Source organism: Phocoena phocoena, chromosome 13, assembly GCF_963924675.1.
Source record: "Phocoena phocoena chromosome 13, mPhoPho1.1, whole genome shotgun sequence".
In the NCBI taxonomy this organism is placed as follows: Eukaryota; Metazoa; Chordata; class Mammalia; order Artiodactyla; family Phocoenidae; genus Phocoena; species Phocoena phocoena.
The window spans coordinates 61,940,189-61,956,355 of record NC_089231.1 but is presented as its reverse complement, the minus strand read 5'-3'; the positions used below and the strand labels follow the sequence as shown (position 1 = coordinate 61,956,355).

Here is a 16,167-nt window from a genome sequence, read left to right as displayed (position 1 = left end):
TTTCGGCCCCGGTAGGAGGGCTGGACCAACCCACACAAGGCTACGTGAGATTACAGAGAGGAACCACTGGACACCAAAGTCACCAAGACGTGGGCTCAGCCAGACAGCCCGGACTCCAGCCTGATGGCTCCTTTGGGGATCAGGAACTCTTGCTCCAGGTTCCCAGGAAGGCCCCGTCCTGGGGCAGCCCTGTCTGCTCCCCTCACCTCTCATCGTCCCGCCCGTAGTTAATCGTCTGTAGGGCCTGAGCTATGAGCACCGCCATTTCCCGTGTGCCCGCAGCAACCACCCTGCAAGACATGAGGTCTAGCGGCCCGCCTGCGGACAGAGGGACAGGGTGTCTGGGTTAGGGAGGGGGCGGCACGACCCCCATCAGCCCAGCACTCAGGCTGAGCCAGCCCAAAGGGTGGAGCCTCAGCCCCGCTCTGCCCCAACCTGGGTGCCATCCAGGACCGGCACCTCCTGAGGCTGCGCTGGGAGAAAGTGGCTCAAGGTACAGCGTTCAGGCCGGAGGCTCAAACAGTGTTAGGTCAGGACAGGGAGCAGTTCTCAAACTCTGCGCTGCATGGGCCTCCAGGGACCCAGGAGGCCTTGGTGGGGGGGTGCTGGGGGTGGCCTTTCTGCTGGGCCCCTCGATGTGGCTGCTCTGTGTACCAGGTATCTGGGGCAGGATGAAGGCCCTCGACCTCCTGGAGGTGTGAACAGGCCTAACGGCCTCGCTGGAGACCTCAGTGCACATGCGTGCGTGTGTGCGTGTGTGTGTGCGTGCGTGTGCGCGTGGTCACATCCAGGACAGACATGTCTTTAATGGGGACGGGCCTGCCTAGCCTCGATGCCCAAGGCTGACCCCTCTTCACTTCACACCCTCCCGGAAGCTCAACTAGGGCCTCCTGAGGAGAAGGAGCAAAAACGGAGCGATCATGGGATGAAGGGCCCACCGCCAGTGCCAGCAGTTAAACGGAGCCCAGTGTTTCCGCAACAGGCTCTGGATTAAAGCTGGGGGATGATGGGCTCCACAGAGGACCCCAATGTCAGATGAGGCTCCATGGGCGTCCCCGGGACAGGGACGCTGTGGGACTCACCCCCATGGGGTCAGTAACTGGGCACGGTGACTCTGAGGCAGAGGAACAGGTCACCTCTAGGATCTATCACCTAAATCCTTGTCATTGGATCAGGGAGCATGCTGCCTGCTCTGTGGTCTCAGTGGACTGTGTGTGTGTGTGTGGGTGCGGCGGGGAAGTGAGTGTTTAGAAAACACAGCCACCCGTCCTGACCCTGGGTCTATTTTCACACCTGGAGGTAGGAAGGAGGAGGGGCCTTCTGGCCTAGCCCGCTGCCCTCCCTACACATCCCTGTTAGCAGAGGAGGGGGCCTGTCTGTCTGGGGCATTGCGGGTCTGTCCTGGGGATGCACCCCTGGGGGCGGAGGGCGGGCTGAGGGCCCGAGCTCACCTGACGTGTCCATCACGACGCCGCCTGCTTCCCTGATGATGACAGTGGCTGCAGCCAGGTCCCAACAATGCAGGCCAAACTGGTAGTAGGCGTCGGCGGCGCCCGAGGCCAGGTGGCAGAGCGCTAAGGTGGAGCTGCCGATGACTCGGACCCTGGCGGAGATGGAGGAGGGGAAACACACTGAATGGCTCTGCTCCAGTGCCCGCCCCCTCCACCGCAGGCACCCTCAGGAGCTAAACAAGAGCCCAGGGCCTCTTCCCAAAAGCTCGATTCTGAGCCCTGGGCCCAGAGCCATGCCGTCCAATAGAACTTTCTGTGGTGATGGACCACTCGGCCCCGCGAAGCCACCAGCCCAAGGCCGTGGCACCTGAAGTGTGGCTGGTGCAACTGAAGGACACAACCTTCACTCTGTGGACCTTCAACGACCTTAGATTTAAACCATCTGGGGTGGCCACAGTCACAGCACAGACCCGGGGGAGACTGGGCTTGGGGGGGCGTCACTGTCATCACGAAGGACGCTGAGCTCTGGGCGCACACGGGGCTGAGATGGGCTCCCACAGGTCCCCTGCCACCCCACCCCCACAGGCTGCACGAGCTCCTGGCTGGAGACCGGGCTGGCTCGAGTGTCACTGCTCCTGCCCCGGGGAGCAGCCTGCGAGCTGTTCGTGGGGCCTGGGCATCCTGTGGGTCTCGGGGAGGGGGAGCATGCACCCATGGGTCCCAGGCCCGGGAGGGGAGCGCGTACCCATGGGCCCCAGCACGGAGCAGCCTCTCCATGTTGCTCAGGAACAGCTTCAGTGTCGTGGGGTCTCGTCTGGGCCCAATTTCTGTCAGAACCAGGGCCTTGGAGAGATCTGTGTGGAGAGAATTTCTCCAAGTCAGAAACACCAAGGCTCAGTTCTCACCCAGCAGTCGGGTTTTCCTTTGAAGCGAACTGCAAACCCGCCTCCAGCGGGTTTGCCTGATTCAGTGTCATCCCTGGGTGGCTGATGCCACAGAGGTTTTTGGCCTGGGAAAGGAAGGACGTGCTGACTAGAGTCGAAGCCACACTCTGACCATCTCACCTCCCAGGCCCCAGAAAGTCCCAGATGCAGGGGTGGTGGGGGGCAGACCTCCCAGTTCTCTCTTTTCAGGGACGCTTACCAGCAAGAACTCGGACGGGTCTGGTGGCTCATGAAACCAGCATCATTCAGTCACAAATAAAAACAAAGTGACTCCAAACTGGGAACGCCCCATGTTTGGGGGAAAAAAAATGCCTCATCAAATAAATCTGCCTTTAAAAACCTTTCTTGGGACTGCCCTGGTGGTGCAGTGGTTAAGAATCCACCTGCCAATGCAGGGGACACGGGTTCGATCCCCGGTCAGGGAACAAAGATTCCACATGCTGCAGGGCAACTAAGCCTGTGCACCAAAACTACTGAGCCTGCGCCCTAAAGCCCGCGAGCCGCTACTACTGAGCACGCGTGCCTAGAGCCCGTGCTCCACAACAAGAGAAGCCACTGCAATGAGAAGCCCGCGCACCGCAACGAAGAGTAGCCCCCGCTCGCCGCAACTAGAGAAAGCCCGCACGGGCAGCAACGGAGACCCAACGCAGCCAAAAATAAATTTTAAAAATAATAATAATAAAAGCTTTTCGCTAGCTGCCGTGATGACAAAGATGGAAACGTCATCGCTGCGGAGGAAGTGACTGCTAAGCAACGTCTTTGGAAAGGGGTCCTCGGGAGCAACCCCCCAGCATCGGGGGTAGATGCTGTGGCCATCAGACACAGGAAAGTGGCTGCAGGCGGGCCGGGCCTGACTCATTGCGGGGGTCATAGCACTGTCCCTCTTGGCCACACACACAATCACATCCAGATCTAGTGTCCTGTCTCGTCAGGTCTTGCCGTTCAGGCAGGATCAGCCACTCTTGTGTGTTCAGTTGAGAGAACAAATCCCCTCCATGAAGTGGAGGAAAACCACGCCCATAGGTAACCTCACTCCCCGGGGCCCAATCCCGCCTGACTCCCACAAAGTCACCTCCCACCAGGGACAGACCACTGGGAGGAGGCATTGAGTCTGTACCATTTCCCCTTTTCTCACACTGGAGGCTCTCATTTTATATTGTAAAGACTTTCTGAGACCTGGCACCACAGCTGGGCCAGCGACCAGCCCTGCCATGTGTCTGGTGGCGGCTTGGGCTCTACCCACACGAGGGGCACAGGGCGGCGGCTCCAGGATCTCCGGGGACAGGACCCAGTCTGCCTTCCAGAGCTCACCTCCCGACCCCACCCTCACTGGGCTGCAAGCTAAGAGGGCACCTTCCCACGGAAAAAAGACTTGTTTTGAAGAAAAAGACCTCAACAGGGCCAGGAGCAGTGGGTGACCTGCAGGAGGTCGTGAGGCCCAGACCTTGACTCAAGCTTGCCTGGTGATGACGCCAAAGAAAGGGTTTCTTCCCGTAGTTTTTCATCTGTGAGAAGACACCTCTGTGCCCAGTGTCCCCCGCCCCCCAGCTACAGTGTATCCACTCTTCCTCACGCTTGCACAGCGGTGTTTTTAAATGAAACCCAGACAGTTAAGAAGTCATCTGAACTCTGCCACCTGAGGCAAAATACTTTCTACTGTTTTCTTTTGCCCAGATAATGAAACAAAGGTAAAAATGGCAATCCCCTCTACTTAATATTGTCTTATATTATGATTAATTCTGACTAGCTCTCCACAATTACTATGACTTTTATTACCTTTCAAACTATTTTTATCATAATAGTTTAGCTCTTAATCAAATACTAATATATATATATAATTTAAAATATTCTGTGACTTCATGGGTGTGTGTGGGGGGGGGCACGGGGACCTATTGCTTAATGGGCTCAGAGTTTCTATTTGCAGCGATAAATAATTTGGAAATAGAGGAAATGGACGCACAAGATCGTGAATGTAATTAATGCCACTGAATTGTACACTTAAAAATGGTTAGAACGGCAATAATTAAGTTATATATATTTTACCACTATAAAAAAAAATCAAATAGATTTTGAAGCAGGGCATCTATGCATCCTCTTTCAATAAACAAATTTTAGGGTGAAAAAATAGTCCATGACTTCCAACAGTTTGAAAACCCTTTTTCTGGTTGAGGATCAGAGCACTGTTGTCTTGAGAGAGATTTTACAACTTAGAGGTGAGAGAAGCAAGTCCTCTGTCTGCCCTGAAATACGTCCTTACAGGAAAGAGGTGACTGTGCCTTGAAGTGTGGGCATGAGCACAGGTCGTGCAGCTCCCGTGATGGCCTCGGACCGGCATGTGTGACACACGTGCTTGGGCTTCCAGATCCTTGCAGACCGTGAGCTCCTCACACGAAAAGTAGTATTAGCTGTACTTCACTGAAAACCCCAGAACTAGACAGAAAGAAGGCTGGGGGCTGTGAGGGAGAGGCAGAGAGTGACCAACGGGAAGGGGTTACCCCAGAGCCACCCAAACACGGGGCGCCAGGAACGTAACGCCACTGAATTACTCACTTTACAACAGCTAATTTCATGTTACGTGACCTTCACCTCAATACATTATGTTCAAAAATAAATAATTGGAAAAAAAAAAGTATTGTTCAGAATCCTGGAGAAGACTGCCCTGGAAACCTATGTAACCTCTTCCAAATCCCCTCTGACAAGAAAACAGAGCAGCTGGGAGAGCAAAACACAAACCACAGACAAAAACCATGTACAAAAACCTACATCCACAAGGACGTATCCAGGCCCCAGAGGGCAAGTGGGCGGGCGAACCCCTGACAGCTACTACGACCTCTCGGAACCGACCTTCCAGGGACTCTCAGGGCAGGACCCACTGGGCAGAAACGCATGGGAGTGAACCCCAAATTCACTGGACGGGAATCAGGGGCAAAGGAGGGAGACGATACAGGTAGCACTGCGGGAGGAGCAGAGCCAACCATCCAAGGAAGAGGCCAACTTTGCAGGCACTTCACAAACACAGCAGAAGAGGGAGCCCTAGAGCCACGAGACGATGGAAAGTGTTCACCCCCCACCCCATCACACCACCGGCCTCCAGAGCTCTTTCAATTAGAAAGAATGTAAAAGAATGATGTTTGAATCCCATACACAATTATCATAAGAAAAAAGAGAATAGGGAGCAGAATAACATCTCTCCAGTCGATCAGAGATTTCCAGAAAGACCTGTCCACAAAACAGAAGTAGCTGCAAGAGAAAGAAACGGAGAATCCACAGAAGAAGAACATCACTCAAAAGTAGAGGGGAGGGAACCTAGGAAAGAATTAGGAAAGGAAACAGTTCAGAAAAGAAGGTCAAGCTAAAGGAACGAGAATAAATAAACACAATAGATTATGCTTTACAAGACATGGAAGGTGAAAAGGAGGAAATTTTTTTTTGAAATTTTTAAAAATTAAAAAATCGGTGAAAAAGGTGGAAAAGATTTAAGAGAAAGTGACAGAGAGATACGTACTGAAATGCTGGCTAGAAAGTGCCATTATGTCTGGGGTTTGTAGCAAGGAGTTGTTTGGGGTGGTGGGGGCAGGCAGCTTGGAGGAAGTAGGGTTGGCCGTGGGGGAAGGGCAGAGGGGTGACATCAGGCTGTGATGGGTCATGTGGGTTCACTGTACTTTTTGTATGTGTTTGCAGTTCTGCAAGGTAGAATTTTGAGAAAAAGCTACCAAAGAAATTCTGGCCTCATCTAATCCTTTACCGCTATGCAGTGTGGTCTTTGCTTTGTTTTTGTGAGTTGAAAACATTGCAGAAAGGAGCACAGGAAAGAGAAGGCAAGGAAAGCAGGGAGATGAGTGGTGGTTGTTTTAGCGACCGCTTCCTCCAGAAACGCATCCCAGAATTAACAGCTGGTTGATCTCATGCGAAGATTCAAATTCCTTCTCTGATAATGACTCTCATTTTGGGCACCAGCGCCAGGCTGTTCCTGAGTGCCCTGTGGGTAGGATTTAATTTGATCCTCACAGCTGTCATCAGCGTCACCTCCCGCCCACGTGAACACTGAGGTTCCAGGAGCAGAGCTAACAAGTCACATGTGGAAGGTGTCAGAATCAGGCTTTGAAGCCAGGTCTGTACAACACCTAAGGATCATGCTGCTGAGGAGAGCTTTCCGTCACCTCCTGTAGAAACCTCGTCACCCGGCAAATAGAAGACAACCAGGGATGAAAACATCACCCTGGACTTTATGAGTCAGAATTTTTAAAAAATCCCAAGTGAGCTTTGGGACACAAGCACCGACGGACTTAGGGTTCCGCGTTGCAGAGGGGGGTGGACAGCGTGTTTGAGCAAGGAGGCCCATGGGTGGAGGGCCTGGGATGGGTGTGAGCGTGGGCACCGAGCCTCAAGTCACAGCAAATGAATGTGGAGCAAAGTTCACCAGGGCCTTTGACAACTCGTTCCCTCACCCCCGAGTTACACAACTGGCTGGCAGGCCAACTCCTGGCAGGCGCAGCTGTAATCAACACTGCTGTCTACGTGGCCAAACCAAACAGTCCCTGGGCAGGAGCCTGGGCTGGGTGGTGGCAGAGGCCGGTCCGTGGTCCTGCCAGGCCCCTCCCTCTGGAGCTCCTGCTATATTACTTCCTGCCCACCTCCCCCCCAACACTCGTGAGGCCTGGGCCTCCTGCCTCGCCCGTCCTTCACGGGGCGATCATCTCCCTGGCAGATCCACGGCTCACAGTCACCCTGGCCAGGGATCCAGACGGCGCTGCTCTCACCGGACCTCAGCGGACCTGACCTGGGCTGGAAGGCCTGTCTCCTCACTGGCTGCAGGCAGCTCGGCAGCAGGGACACTCCTGACCCCTCTCACCACCTCTCAGGCCAACTAGGCACATACTGTCAATACTGTATGTTACAGGCAGTCTGAGTGTAACAGCAGCCCTTTGTAAAAGCCACCGGTGTACTTGGGTCCTGCTCCAGCAATGACAAGGGCAGGGAGCATCTGTGGTGCATACACCACGGCTCATGGACACGGCTCCCCTGCGGCCGTCCGTGTTCTCGCAGGGACTGAAGCCAACGGCAGTGGGTTCACATCCAGGAAGCCACAGCCCGCACTTGGGGAACCGGGTCACCAAGAGGCTCCGAGGGCCAGAGTATGCCTCTGACCCTGCCCTTGGCCTGGCCAGCTCGCCCAGGCCCACTGGGACCACACGGGAACTAGTTGCCAGGTTCCTTCTCACATTAGGGATGAAAGGTGAGGGCAGAACAGAAAGGGCCCATTGAAGGCTCCCGGCCACATCCACATCCACACTGAAACACAGACTGGCTCGACGTCCAGCCCACCAGGGGCGCGCTGTCCCCGAAGAGACTGGACCTCGGTAGGAGATCCCCACCACTGCCTCGCGGAATGCGTGACACGAGCGGGGCCCACCTGTCTCCCCGGAGACGCGCAGTCGCTGGCCGTTGCAGAAGGCGCCCCGGCCCCTCCGGCCCGTGTACAGCCGCTCCTCTGTGCAGTGGTAAATCACCCCGAACTCCAGCTGTGGGGTGGGCAGGACAGAAAACAGATACAGGATGTGACACAGGGACCGAAGGCCATGCAGCTCTAGCTGTGACCACTAACACAAGGACCATGGATGGAAATTAGCTTTCAAAAGGGAACTCAAAAAATTAGCATCTGGATTCAAACCTAGACCTGGACATGAAAGCAAATGTTCTTTTCTTAAATAACTATATTTAAAGATATATTTAAACAAATAAAACTATATTTTAAACTGACATCATAATCAAGCATTAGTAACTGAAAATTACTGAAAAAGCTTCCTTCTTCAAAAAGGCCTCTTTTGTTTTCTCTGGGAGGGGAAAAAAAGGCTCTTGTGACTCCAATCAAACCCCACAAGAAACCCTCAAAATTGCTGACGTGTGAAGAATTCAGAATGCATCTGGAGATCCAAGAGCATCACAGAGCCTGGGGCGGCCCAGGAAGAGACGTGATTCACCAGAGGGGCTGATCCCTCCCTCACCGCACACATCACTGGGCCCGCGGCCTCAGTCCCCACAAGCCAGTGCCGAGAGGAGGGGAGCTGGGAAAAGGCCTCCCTACACCCGGAGCCCGTCTGCCTCTCCTCCCGGACTCCCTGCCGTCCTGGGCTAAGAATAGCACGCGTGCCTGGCCTGTGGGGCTGCCAACGGACAGAGAAAACGAGGAGAAGCCCCGCAAACGCCCAAGGGAAGTCTGGGCAGGCAGGAGAAGGGCTCACTTCTGGGAAGACCCTCCAGTCAGCACACACCCAGGTCCTGTGCCCCCTCCAGTCAGCACGTGACTGCCCCCCTTCTCAAGCCCAGGTCAGTCCTGGAACCGGCCGGCCTCTGAGACACTGCGGCAGGCAGCCAGGGCCTCCATGACGAGGCCAGAACACGTGTACCCAGCGCACACCCCGGACCGTCACAGGCCTCGGTCTGGCCAGTCAGAGACCCTGCCGTCAGGATGAACAGCCCCTGGGCCCCGAGCTTCCTGCTTCACTTGCTCATCTCAATGACCACATTTAACAGAGAAACAAGTGAGTAACTGACTCCCTCACCAGATCTCAACATTAAGGCTCTTGCTTATCTTCACCTCAAAAGTTAAGTTCTTTCTCACGGGTATGACTCTGCTGCCCCAGAATCTGCGCTAACCCTGAGGGTGCCCTGATGAGGGCTCCCTCCGCACAGCCTGGCCCCCTGCCCTATTCAAGTGTAACTGTAGTAACTGCAACGAAGGTAAGGCTTTTCCTAAGTGTAATCGCTGAAACTGGATAATAAAGCTTAAGCCTGGATCCAGCCTCTTCTGCAGGTCCCAAGATATGGCCCAGTTCCGAGGGTATATGGGAACCACGCAACAGCCATGTTCTCACCCAACAGCTAGAGGAGAATGAAGAATAGAACACTGGGATTAGAAATGTCCTCCAAAAATAGGAGTTTCTTTTGTGTGTGACTCGATCACACGCCCCAGGGGTCAGATGGAGACTAACTGGGAACATTTGTCCAGAACGTCCCCTCCACGCGGCATCGCTAAACGGCCACCGAGGGGGAGGGCTGGCTGGAGCCCCAAACCCACACACCCCAAACTGGTTTGCATTTGTTTACTTTCTTGGATTTGAAAACACATGCTTGGATTTACTCATCATGATGAAGGCCGAGGACAAGGAGAGGAAAACTGAGGTTGGAACCAAGAAGCAAGATGAATAAACAACACCCAAGGGGCCGCGTGGCCAGGCCCCACTCATCACATACCTCCTGGTTCACAGCAAACCCAATGCTCACTGCCACTGTCGGGAACCTGCAGAGAAGACAGATGGTTTACACGGTGACACACACGGACGCGTGCAAACTCAGGAGCCTCTGTATGGCTGGAGGCGCAGAGGACCCTTCTACAGCGTGGCTGGGTTTGTTTTGTCAAAAAGTACCTCCCACAATTTCACTGAGCGCTTCGAGGACAAGCAGGCCGAGCTGACATGTAGGACAGCGACCTTGACAGACAACAGTGCTGGCCGTCGTCAGGACGGACGTGACTCAACAGTGACCACGGAGGACCTGGTGGAGAGTTGTTAATAATCAGTTTTCTGGTTCTCAGAGGCTGAAGGGACAGAGGGGCCTGGCTCCTGCATCCATCGAGGGGCTGGGTCCAAGACAATCGCGTCCCTCCTGCCGTGACCCCTGGGTGAGCCTCGCGCAGGACAGCAGGCGTGGCCACTGCGTGGAAGGCAGGCGGTGATCTCGCATCCTGCCTGCGGGTTTACAGGTTACGTCTCCAGAACGATTTCTCCTTTATGTGAGGATCGTTAGGGCTTAACGAGTAGGAACAAGGAAGGGCTGCTTCTAACCCAGGAGACTCGGGACCCAGCCTTGCCCAGGCTGCGCCGTGATGTCCCCTGCAGTCTTCCATGGGGAGGCTCTTGAGACGCCACGGCCGGGCCTGGCTGTGGTTCCCGCCCTCAGAAGGCTTTTTCCCACTTGCTCTAGTCCCAGTGCTGCTGGACACAAGCAGGACAGGTCCTGTCCGAGGTGCAGTGGCCAGAGGCCCCCAAGTGCCTTTAGGCTTCAAGGGTCACCACAGCCCTGGACGGCCCTGGACTGTGTCTGGAGTCTAAGGGTCAGCCTCACAGCTTGTTTCCCAAATGACACTCTCGTCCAGGTTCTCTCTCTGGTCCTGGGGTGGACATGTGGCCTTTGTCCATGGTAGGGCTTGGCCCGTTCTGTGCCTACCACCCTCACACAGTGGGACAGGAACAGGAGCCCCACTCAGAGATACACACCCAGAGGGGAGCCCTGTGGTCCCACAGGACTCCCCAGGGGTGTCATGCTCTAGTTAGAGTCTGATGACACTGTTGCTGTCACCAGATGGCTCTGTTCCACCGTCTCTAAAAGACCACCTCTGATGCGCTGAATCACTTTCCACACTTACACATAAATGCTCCATTTGAGGACCCCACACCCCGGCCGCTCTCACTGTAAGGAAGGAAGCAGGCGGCTGGCTCACCTATGGGAGGGGCCCTCCCCACGGGTCCTGCTGGTGGGGGCTGCAGGTCCACAGGCCCCCCAACTGCCGATGGGGACCCGGGATGGGGCAGGAGCCCAGGCCAACCAGCTCTGGGGCTGCACAAGTGTCCTCGTGGGAGGCTTTGACAGCCCCCCACCCCGCCCCCTGTCAGCGCTTCTGGGGCTGGGCAGGTCACTGCCATCACATGCCTCTGACCTCCCGAAAACCTGCTGCTCTGGGCTGACATCTGTCCAGATTAGGCCGGCAGCCGGTGGCTCCTCAACCCCCCAGGCCACCATCCATACACGTGCTCCCAAGGCTGCTGGACCAGACACCCTGTGTTATTTACAACCCTGCCCATCTCTCCAGGGGCCTCCTTAAGGGTCCTTCTTAATTCAACCCAACGTTTAAATGTGACAAATGCAATAGTTTTTAAACAAGTGAAGATCTCCTACATGCTCTGAACATATCTCACAAATGGGAAACTTTAAAGTATCATGACTTGTAAGTGAGACCACAAACCCGCTAGAAGTTTGCTGACGTGCTGCTTCGGAAAAGCCGGGGTGTGCCTGCGCTCACCTGTGCACGAAGTTGCAGGTGCCATCAATGGGGTCAACGATCCAGGTGGGGCTGGGGGTAAGCACACACTTGGCCCCAGCGGCTGCAGCCTCCTCCGCGATGAACCTGCAGTGGACAGAGCTCAGCCTGAGAAAAGGCTAGGAACTTGAGACTCAGCGTTTCGAGCCCCGGCCCCGGAGACCAGCAGGCAGGGTGAGGAGATCTCACCCGGCCTCTCCGGTCAAACAGGGGCAGCGTCCGGGAAAGACCTTCTGCATTTTGCCCTCTGCTAATCTGTCACTTGGTGGGACCCAGACACACAAGGTGACACCTGTTAAAGCACCGGGGGTGCGGTGGGCCAGGCGGGGGTCCGAGGATGGATGTGGGAAGAGCTGCTGGCGAGAAGCTGAGCTCTGCACTGACTTGACTCTGCAGGGATAAGGCCAAGAAGAGAGCCAGCCAGGGGCCTGAGGATGCTGGGGGGGGGGGGGCTGGCCTGGGGTTGGGGAAACAGGCTGCATCACAGCTGACACTCCATCTGTACCCAGCCCAGCCTCCCCGAACCACAGGTGGTGACCTGGCATCCGTCCCGCATGCGGGAGACAGGAGCTGACGTTGCTCCTGGGAGGCCCCACCCACCCTGGGCTCCCCTCTGGACCCCATCCTGAAGGAGTACACAGGCCACGCACCCCGGTCTCCTGTCCCCGCCCGTCCTCTGTGACGAGTCCTCTGAACACAAGCCCCACCGCAAGGCTGTCCATGCCCTGTTGGGAACCTGAACTAGACGGCAACAAGGCAGAATCCACTTGGTCTGTCTCAGCAACGGGAGCCGCCAGGAGCCAGCCGCCTAGGCCGGAAACCAGGGATGGCTCCCCTACCCCTCCTTCTTGTCCCCCCGCATCATGCTGGCTCATGCTGGAGGGTCTCCCGAAGTGTCTGCATCCCTGCCTCCTGGGAGGAAAGAACAAGCTCCACCTAAACCCCCAGGACGGCGCCCGACACAGGTTTCCGACCGTCCCCAACAGATCAGGTTCACCTTGTCCTGCCAAGGGCTTCCCACTAGGTCCTAGAGGAAAAGGGGCCCTGACCACAGCACACCTCTACCAAGAAGGAAAAACGAGTGAAAAACAAGAAATGCTTGGTGTCCTACTGCTGGCGTTTTGCACACCCCAGTTGTAGTCGTCGGGACGCTCTTTTTTATTTTTATTTTTTTGCGTTACACGGGCCTCTCACTGTTGTGGCCTCTCCCATTGCGGAGTACAGGCTCTGGACGCGCAGGCTCAACAGCCATGGCTCACGGGCCCAGCCGCTCCGTGGCATGTGGGATCTTCCCGGACCGGGGCACGAACCCGTGTCCCCTGCATCGGCAGGCGGACTCTCAACCACTGCGCCACCAGGGAAGCCCCGGAAGCTCTTTTTAAATAGAATTTAAAAGTTAGAGTTGGGGACTTTCCTGGTGGCACAGTGGTTAAGAATCCGCCTGCCAATGCAGGGGACACGGGTTCGAGCCCTGGCCCAGGAAGATCCCACGTGCTGCAGAGCAACTAGGCCCGTGTGCCACAACTACTGAGCCTGTGCTCTAGAGCCCACGAGCCGTAACTACTGAGCCTGCGTGCCACAACTACTGGATCCCGCGCGCCTAGTGCCTGTGCTCTGCAACAAGAGAAGCCACTGTAACAACAAAGAGTAGCCCCGGCTTGCCGCAACTAGAGAAAGCCCACGCACAGCAATGAAGACCTAACGCAGCCAAAAATAAATAAATAAAATAAATAAAATAAATAAAAATAAAAAAAGTTAGCGTTGGCGCCTTAGTCTCACTAGTCACACGGGTCAGAGGCCACCACACTGGACGTGCAGACAGAACACCTCTGTCACCGCAGGAAGCTCTCCAGGCTGGCATGTCACGGTCCTAACACTGTGAAGGTGCCCTTCATTCTGGTGTCACTTCAACTGACACAGTGCCGTCACCTGCACCGTCACTCAGCTGGTCCCCCTCAACTCTGGCAGCATTTCTGTCCCAAAGATTATGAAACTCACGCTCTATGTGCAGAGTCATCCAGACACAGACAAACCACCTGAAGCTCATCCGTGTACACGATGAGGCTACATCATCATTTTCAGGTTGCTGTTCCCAGCCCGCCCACCGCTGTCCCTGGAAAAACCCATCTGTGAGCAAGCAAAGCACCGGACTGGGGGCAGGGATGAGGAACCTGGAAAATTCGTGTGAGTGGAGAAAGCCTAGAGCTGCCCCCAGGAGCTTACAGCCCAGAGGGCAGACCACATGCATCCGGGAAGCTCCTGGCTTTTATCCCTCCTCCTGCTGGGCAGCTTCCCTGCCATCCTCCCCGCTGGGAATTTGGATCATTCGGATCATGTGACCCAGGTAGGCGGGTCTAGATGAACAAGGTCGTGGTGACCATCAAGTCAGAGGAGGCTGGGCGGGGTGCGGCCAGGCAGGGTGACTCCCCGACCGCTAACCCCGGCAGAAACAAGGGGACGGTCCTATGCCACAATTAGCTCTGAGGTTTTCTGAGTCAAAGATGTAAGGTATTAAGTCCGTCTTCAGTGCTTTCCGCAGCTGCGTGATTTTTCTGCAACAGTTTGTGATTATGTTCTTAAAGAAAGGGGGCCATACCCGAAACACACACACATGAGGACAAAGTCCCAGGCTTGAACTGGGCACAAGGTCCAGGAAGCAGTGAGAATACGTCACTAAGGTCGAGAATAGAAATGACTCACAACAAAGATGATCCCAGGAACCTGGGAGGAATGTGGAATCTTCTTCCATTTCTAACCTGATTTTAAGCGAGAAGCTGGTACCTACTAGGGGGGTTGGCAGGAGTCGCTGGGGTCCTGGAGGAGGAGGAGGGGCCGACAGCTCAGAGAGCTGGACCACAGCCTGCGGCTGGCCGTCAGTCCATCAGCAAATGTGTGTACGCGGTCTCTGGGCTCCCGGAGCAGCCCCCATGATGCATCAGCAGACACAGCTTTCATCCTGTGGGGCATTTCTGGTGGGAGTCACTCCAAGCAGCCACTCCAAGGCCTGGCCTTTCTGGGCGTCGACTGTTCAGGCCGAGGGCACCCTCCTCTTGACCACAAGCCCAGGCGGGGGGAGCGCTGGTCACCTCCCCACTTGCCTCGTGCCCGTGGGTGGCCCTGGGGGCAGGGCCTCAGACGTGTTCACTCTTCTAAGGCACCAGAATACCTCCCCAGACTGTGGACCCTGATTTTCTCCGTGTGGGAAGGTAATTCCTGCAGAGGCCGGGGTACATGGACTCAGATGGCGTGTGAGAGAGTAACAGACACCTCAACAAGAGCGCTGGACCGTCCACGAAAAACCCACAATGTAAACAGAAACAACACACGTGACTGAGCATGGGGCCATTTCATAGGCCTATCGAATGTACAGAGGAAAAGAGCACCAGGCACAAGGTTCAAAGTTAGAAACAAGTTAGACCAATACGTTCTGCTTTATTACTTCTTCCTAAGAGTCGTAACAAACCCTCCTTATGATTTTGATGGCCAGGAGCACCCAGGCCTTCTCTTTGGCCAGTTTGTTGACTCTGTGACAAGGTCAGGGTCACCTTCAGTCCACTAGGGAGCCAGCTAATGTCCTCGGCCTCATCGCTCAGGCTTCGGCCCAGGCTCTGCTGCCCGAGGACACAGCGTGAAATGCAGCGGGGAGACAATGCAGGCAGGCATTCAGGTGGTGGTGGCCAGGAACGCCTTATCCCCGAGTGCACACACCCCACATGGCACAGGGGCCAGTCAGCACAACAGTGCGGCCACATCCCACCAGGGGCCCAGCCCCGGCAGAGGTGAGAGAGCACCAGCCATCCTCCTCCCCCGGCCTGTGCCTCCCGGACAAGGAGACGCAGACAGGCTTAGCGATGCTACTGCATGTCTTCAAAGTTGCCCCACTTGGATCTCACTTGGGAGCACAGCTGGAACAGGTTTTAGCACCCACAGAGGCGGCCCGGACGCAGACTGAGCTCATGCCTTCGGCGCCAACACAGTGCTTAGGGAATGCGGCCCTGACCTGGTTCCTTGTGTCACCTCCTCCACGCGGCAGTGTCAATGCTGGGTGACACTGTGGTCAGATTCCCATCCCTGGGGGTAGAGCAACTGCCCAGCCGAGGGCAGAAGCGAGTGCAGTTTCTGTCCACACCCATCTCCCAGGCTTTGGATTTCACCAGTGAGTAAAATAAAATAGCAAAACCAGGGAGCCCACAGTCAGGTTGTTTCTTATTTTATCAAAGTCAAAACAGCTACATTCTATCTTGTCTTTTAATTTTTTTTTTTTTTTTTTTTTTGGCTGCGTTTGGTCTTTGTTGCTGCTCACGGGCTTTCTCTAGTTGTGGCGAGCGGGGGCTACTCTTCGTTGCAGTGTGTGGGCTTCTATTGCGGTGGCTTCTCTTGTTGCGGAGCATGGGCTCTAGGGTGCGCAGGCTTCAGTAGTTGTGGCATGCAGGCTCAGTAGTTGTGGCTCGCGGGCTCTAGAGCACAGGCTCAGTAGTTGTGGCTCACGGGCTTAGTTGCTCCGCGGCATGTGGGATCTTCCCGGACCAGGGATTGAACCTGTGTCCCCTGCGTTGCAGGCGGATTCTTTAACCACTGCACCACCAGGGAAGTCCCATGCAATCTATCTTTAATACTGTTTTGTGAAAGACTAAAAATGAGGAAGAGCATAAGTTCAGACTTCTTAAGAAAGGGT

At 55.4% G+C, this 16,167-nt stretch overlaps 1 protein-coding gene across 1 annotated transcript in view; it reads right to left on the bottom strand.

Annotated features, from left to right (window-relative positions):
• Positions 1–202: 202 nt before the first annotated feature.
• The window catches only part of IMPA2 (inositol monophosphatase 2), a 28,073-nt gene continuing 12,108 nt past the window's right edge, over positions 203–16,167 (bottom strand). Inside the window, exons 3-8 of the mRNA XM_065890448.1 lie at positions 11,475–11,579; positions 9,650–9,695; positions 7,809–7,917; positions 2,197–2,305; positions 1,452–1,603; positions 203–318 (exon numbers count right to left, since the gene is read on the bottom strand). Coding sequence (XP_065746520.1) covers positions 203–318; positions 1,452–1,603; positions 2,197–2,305; positions 7,809–7,917; positions 9,650–9,695; positions 11,475–11,579 — 637 coding nt within the window. The remainder of the gene's footprint in view (positions 319–1,451; positions 1,604–2,196; positions 2,306–7,808; positions 7,918–9,649; positions 9,696–11,474; positions 11,580–16,167) is intronic.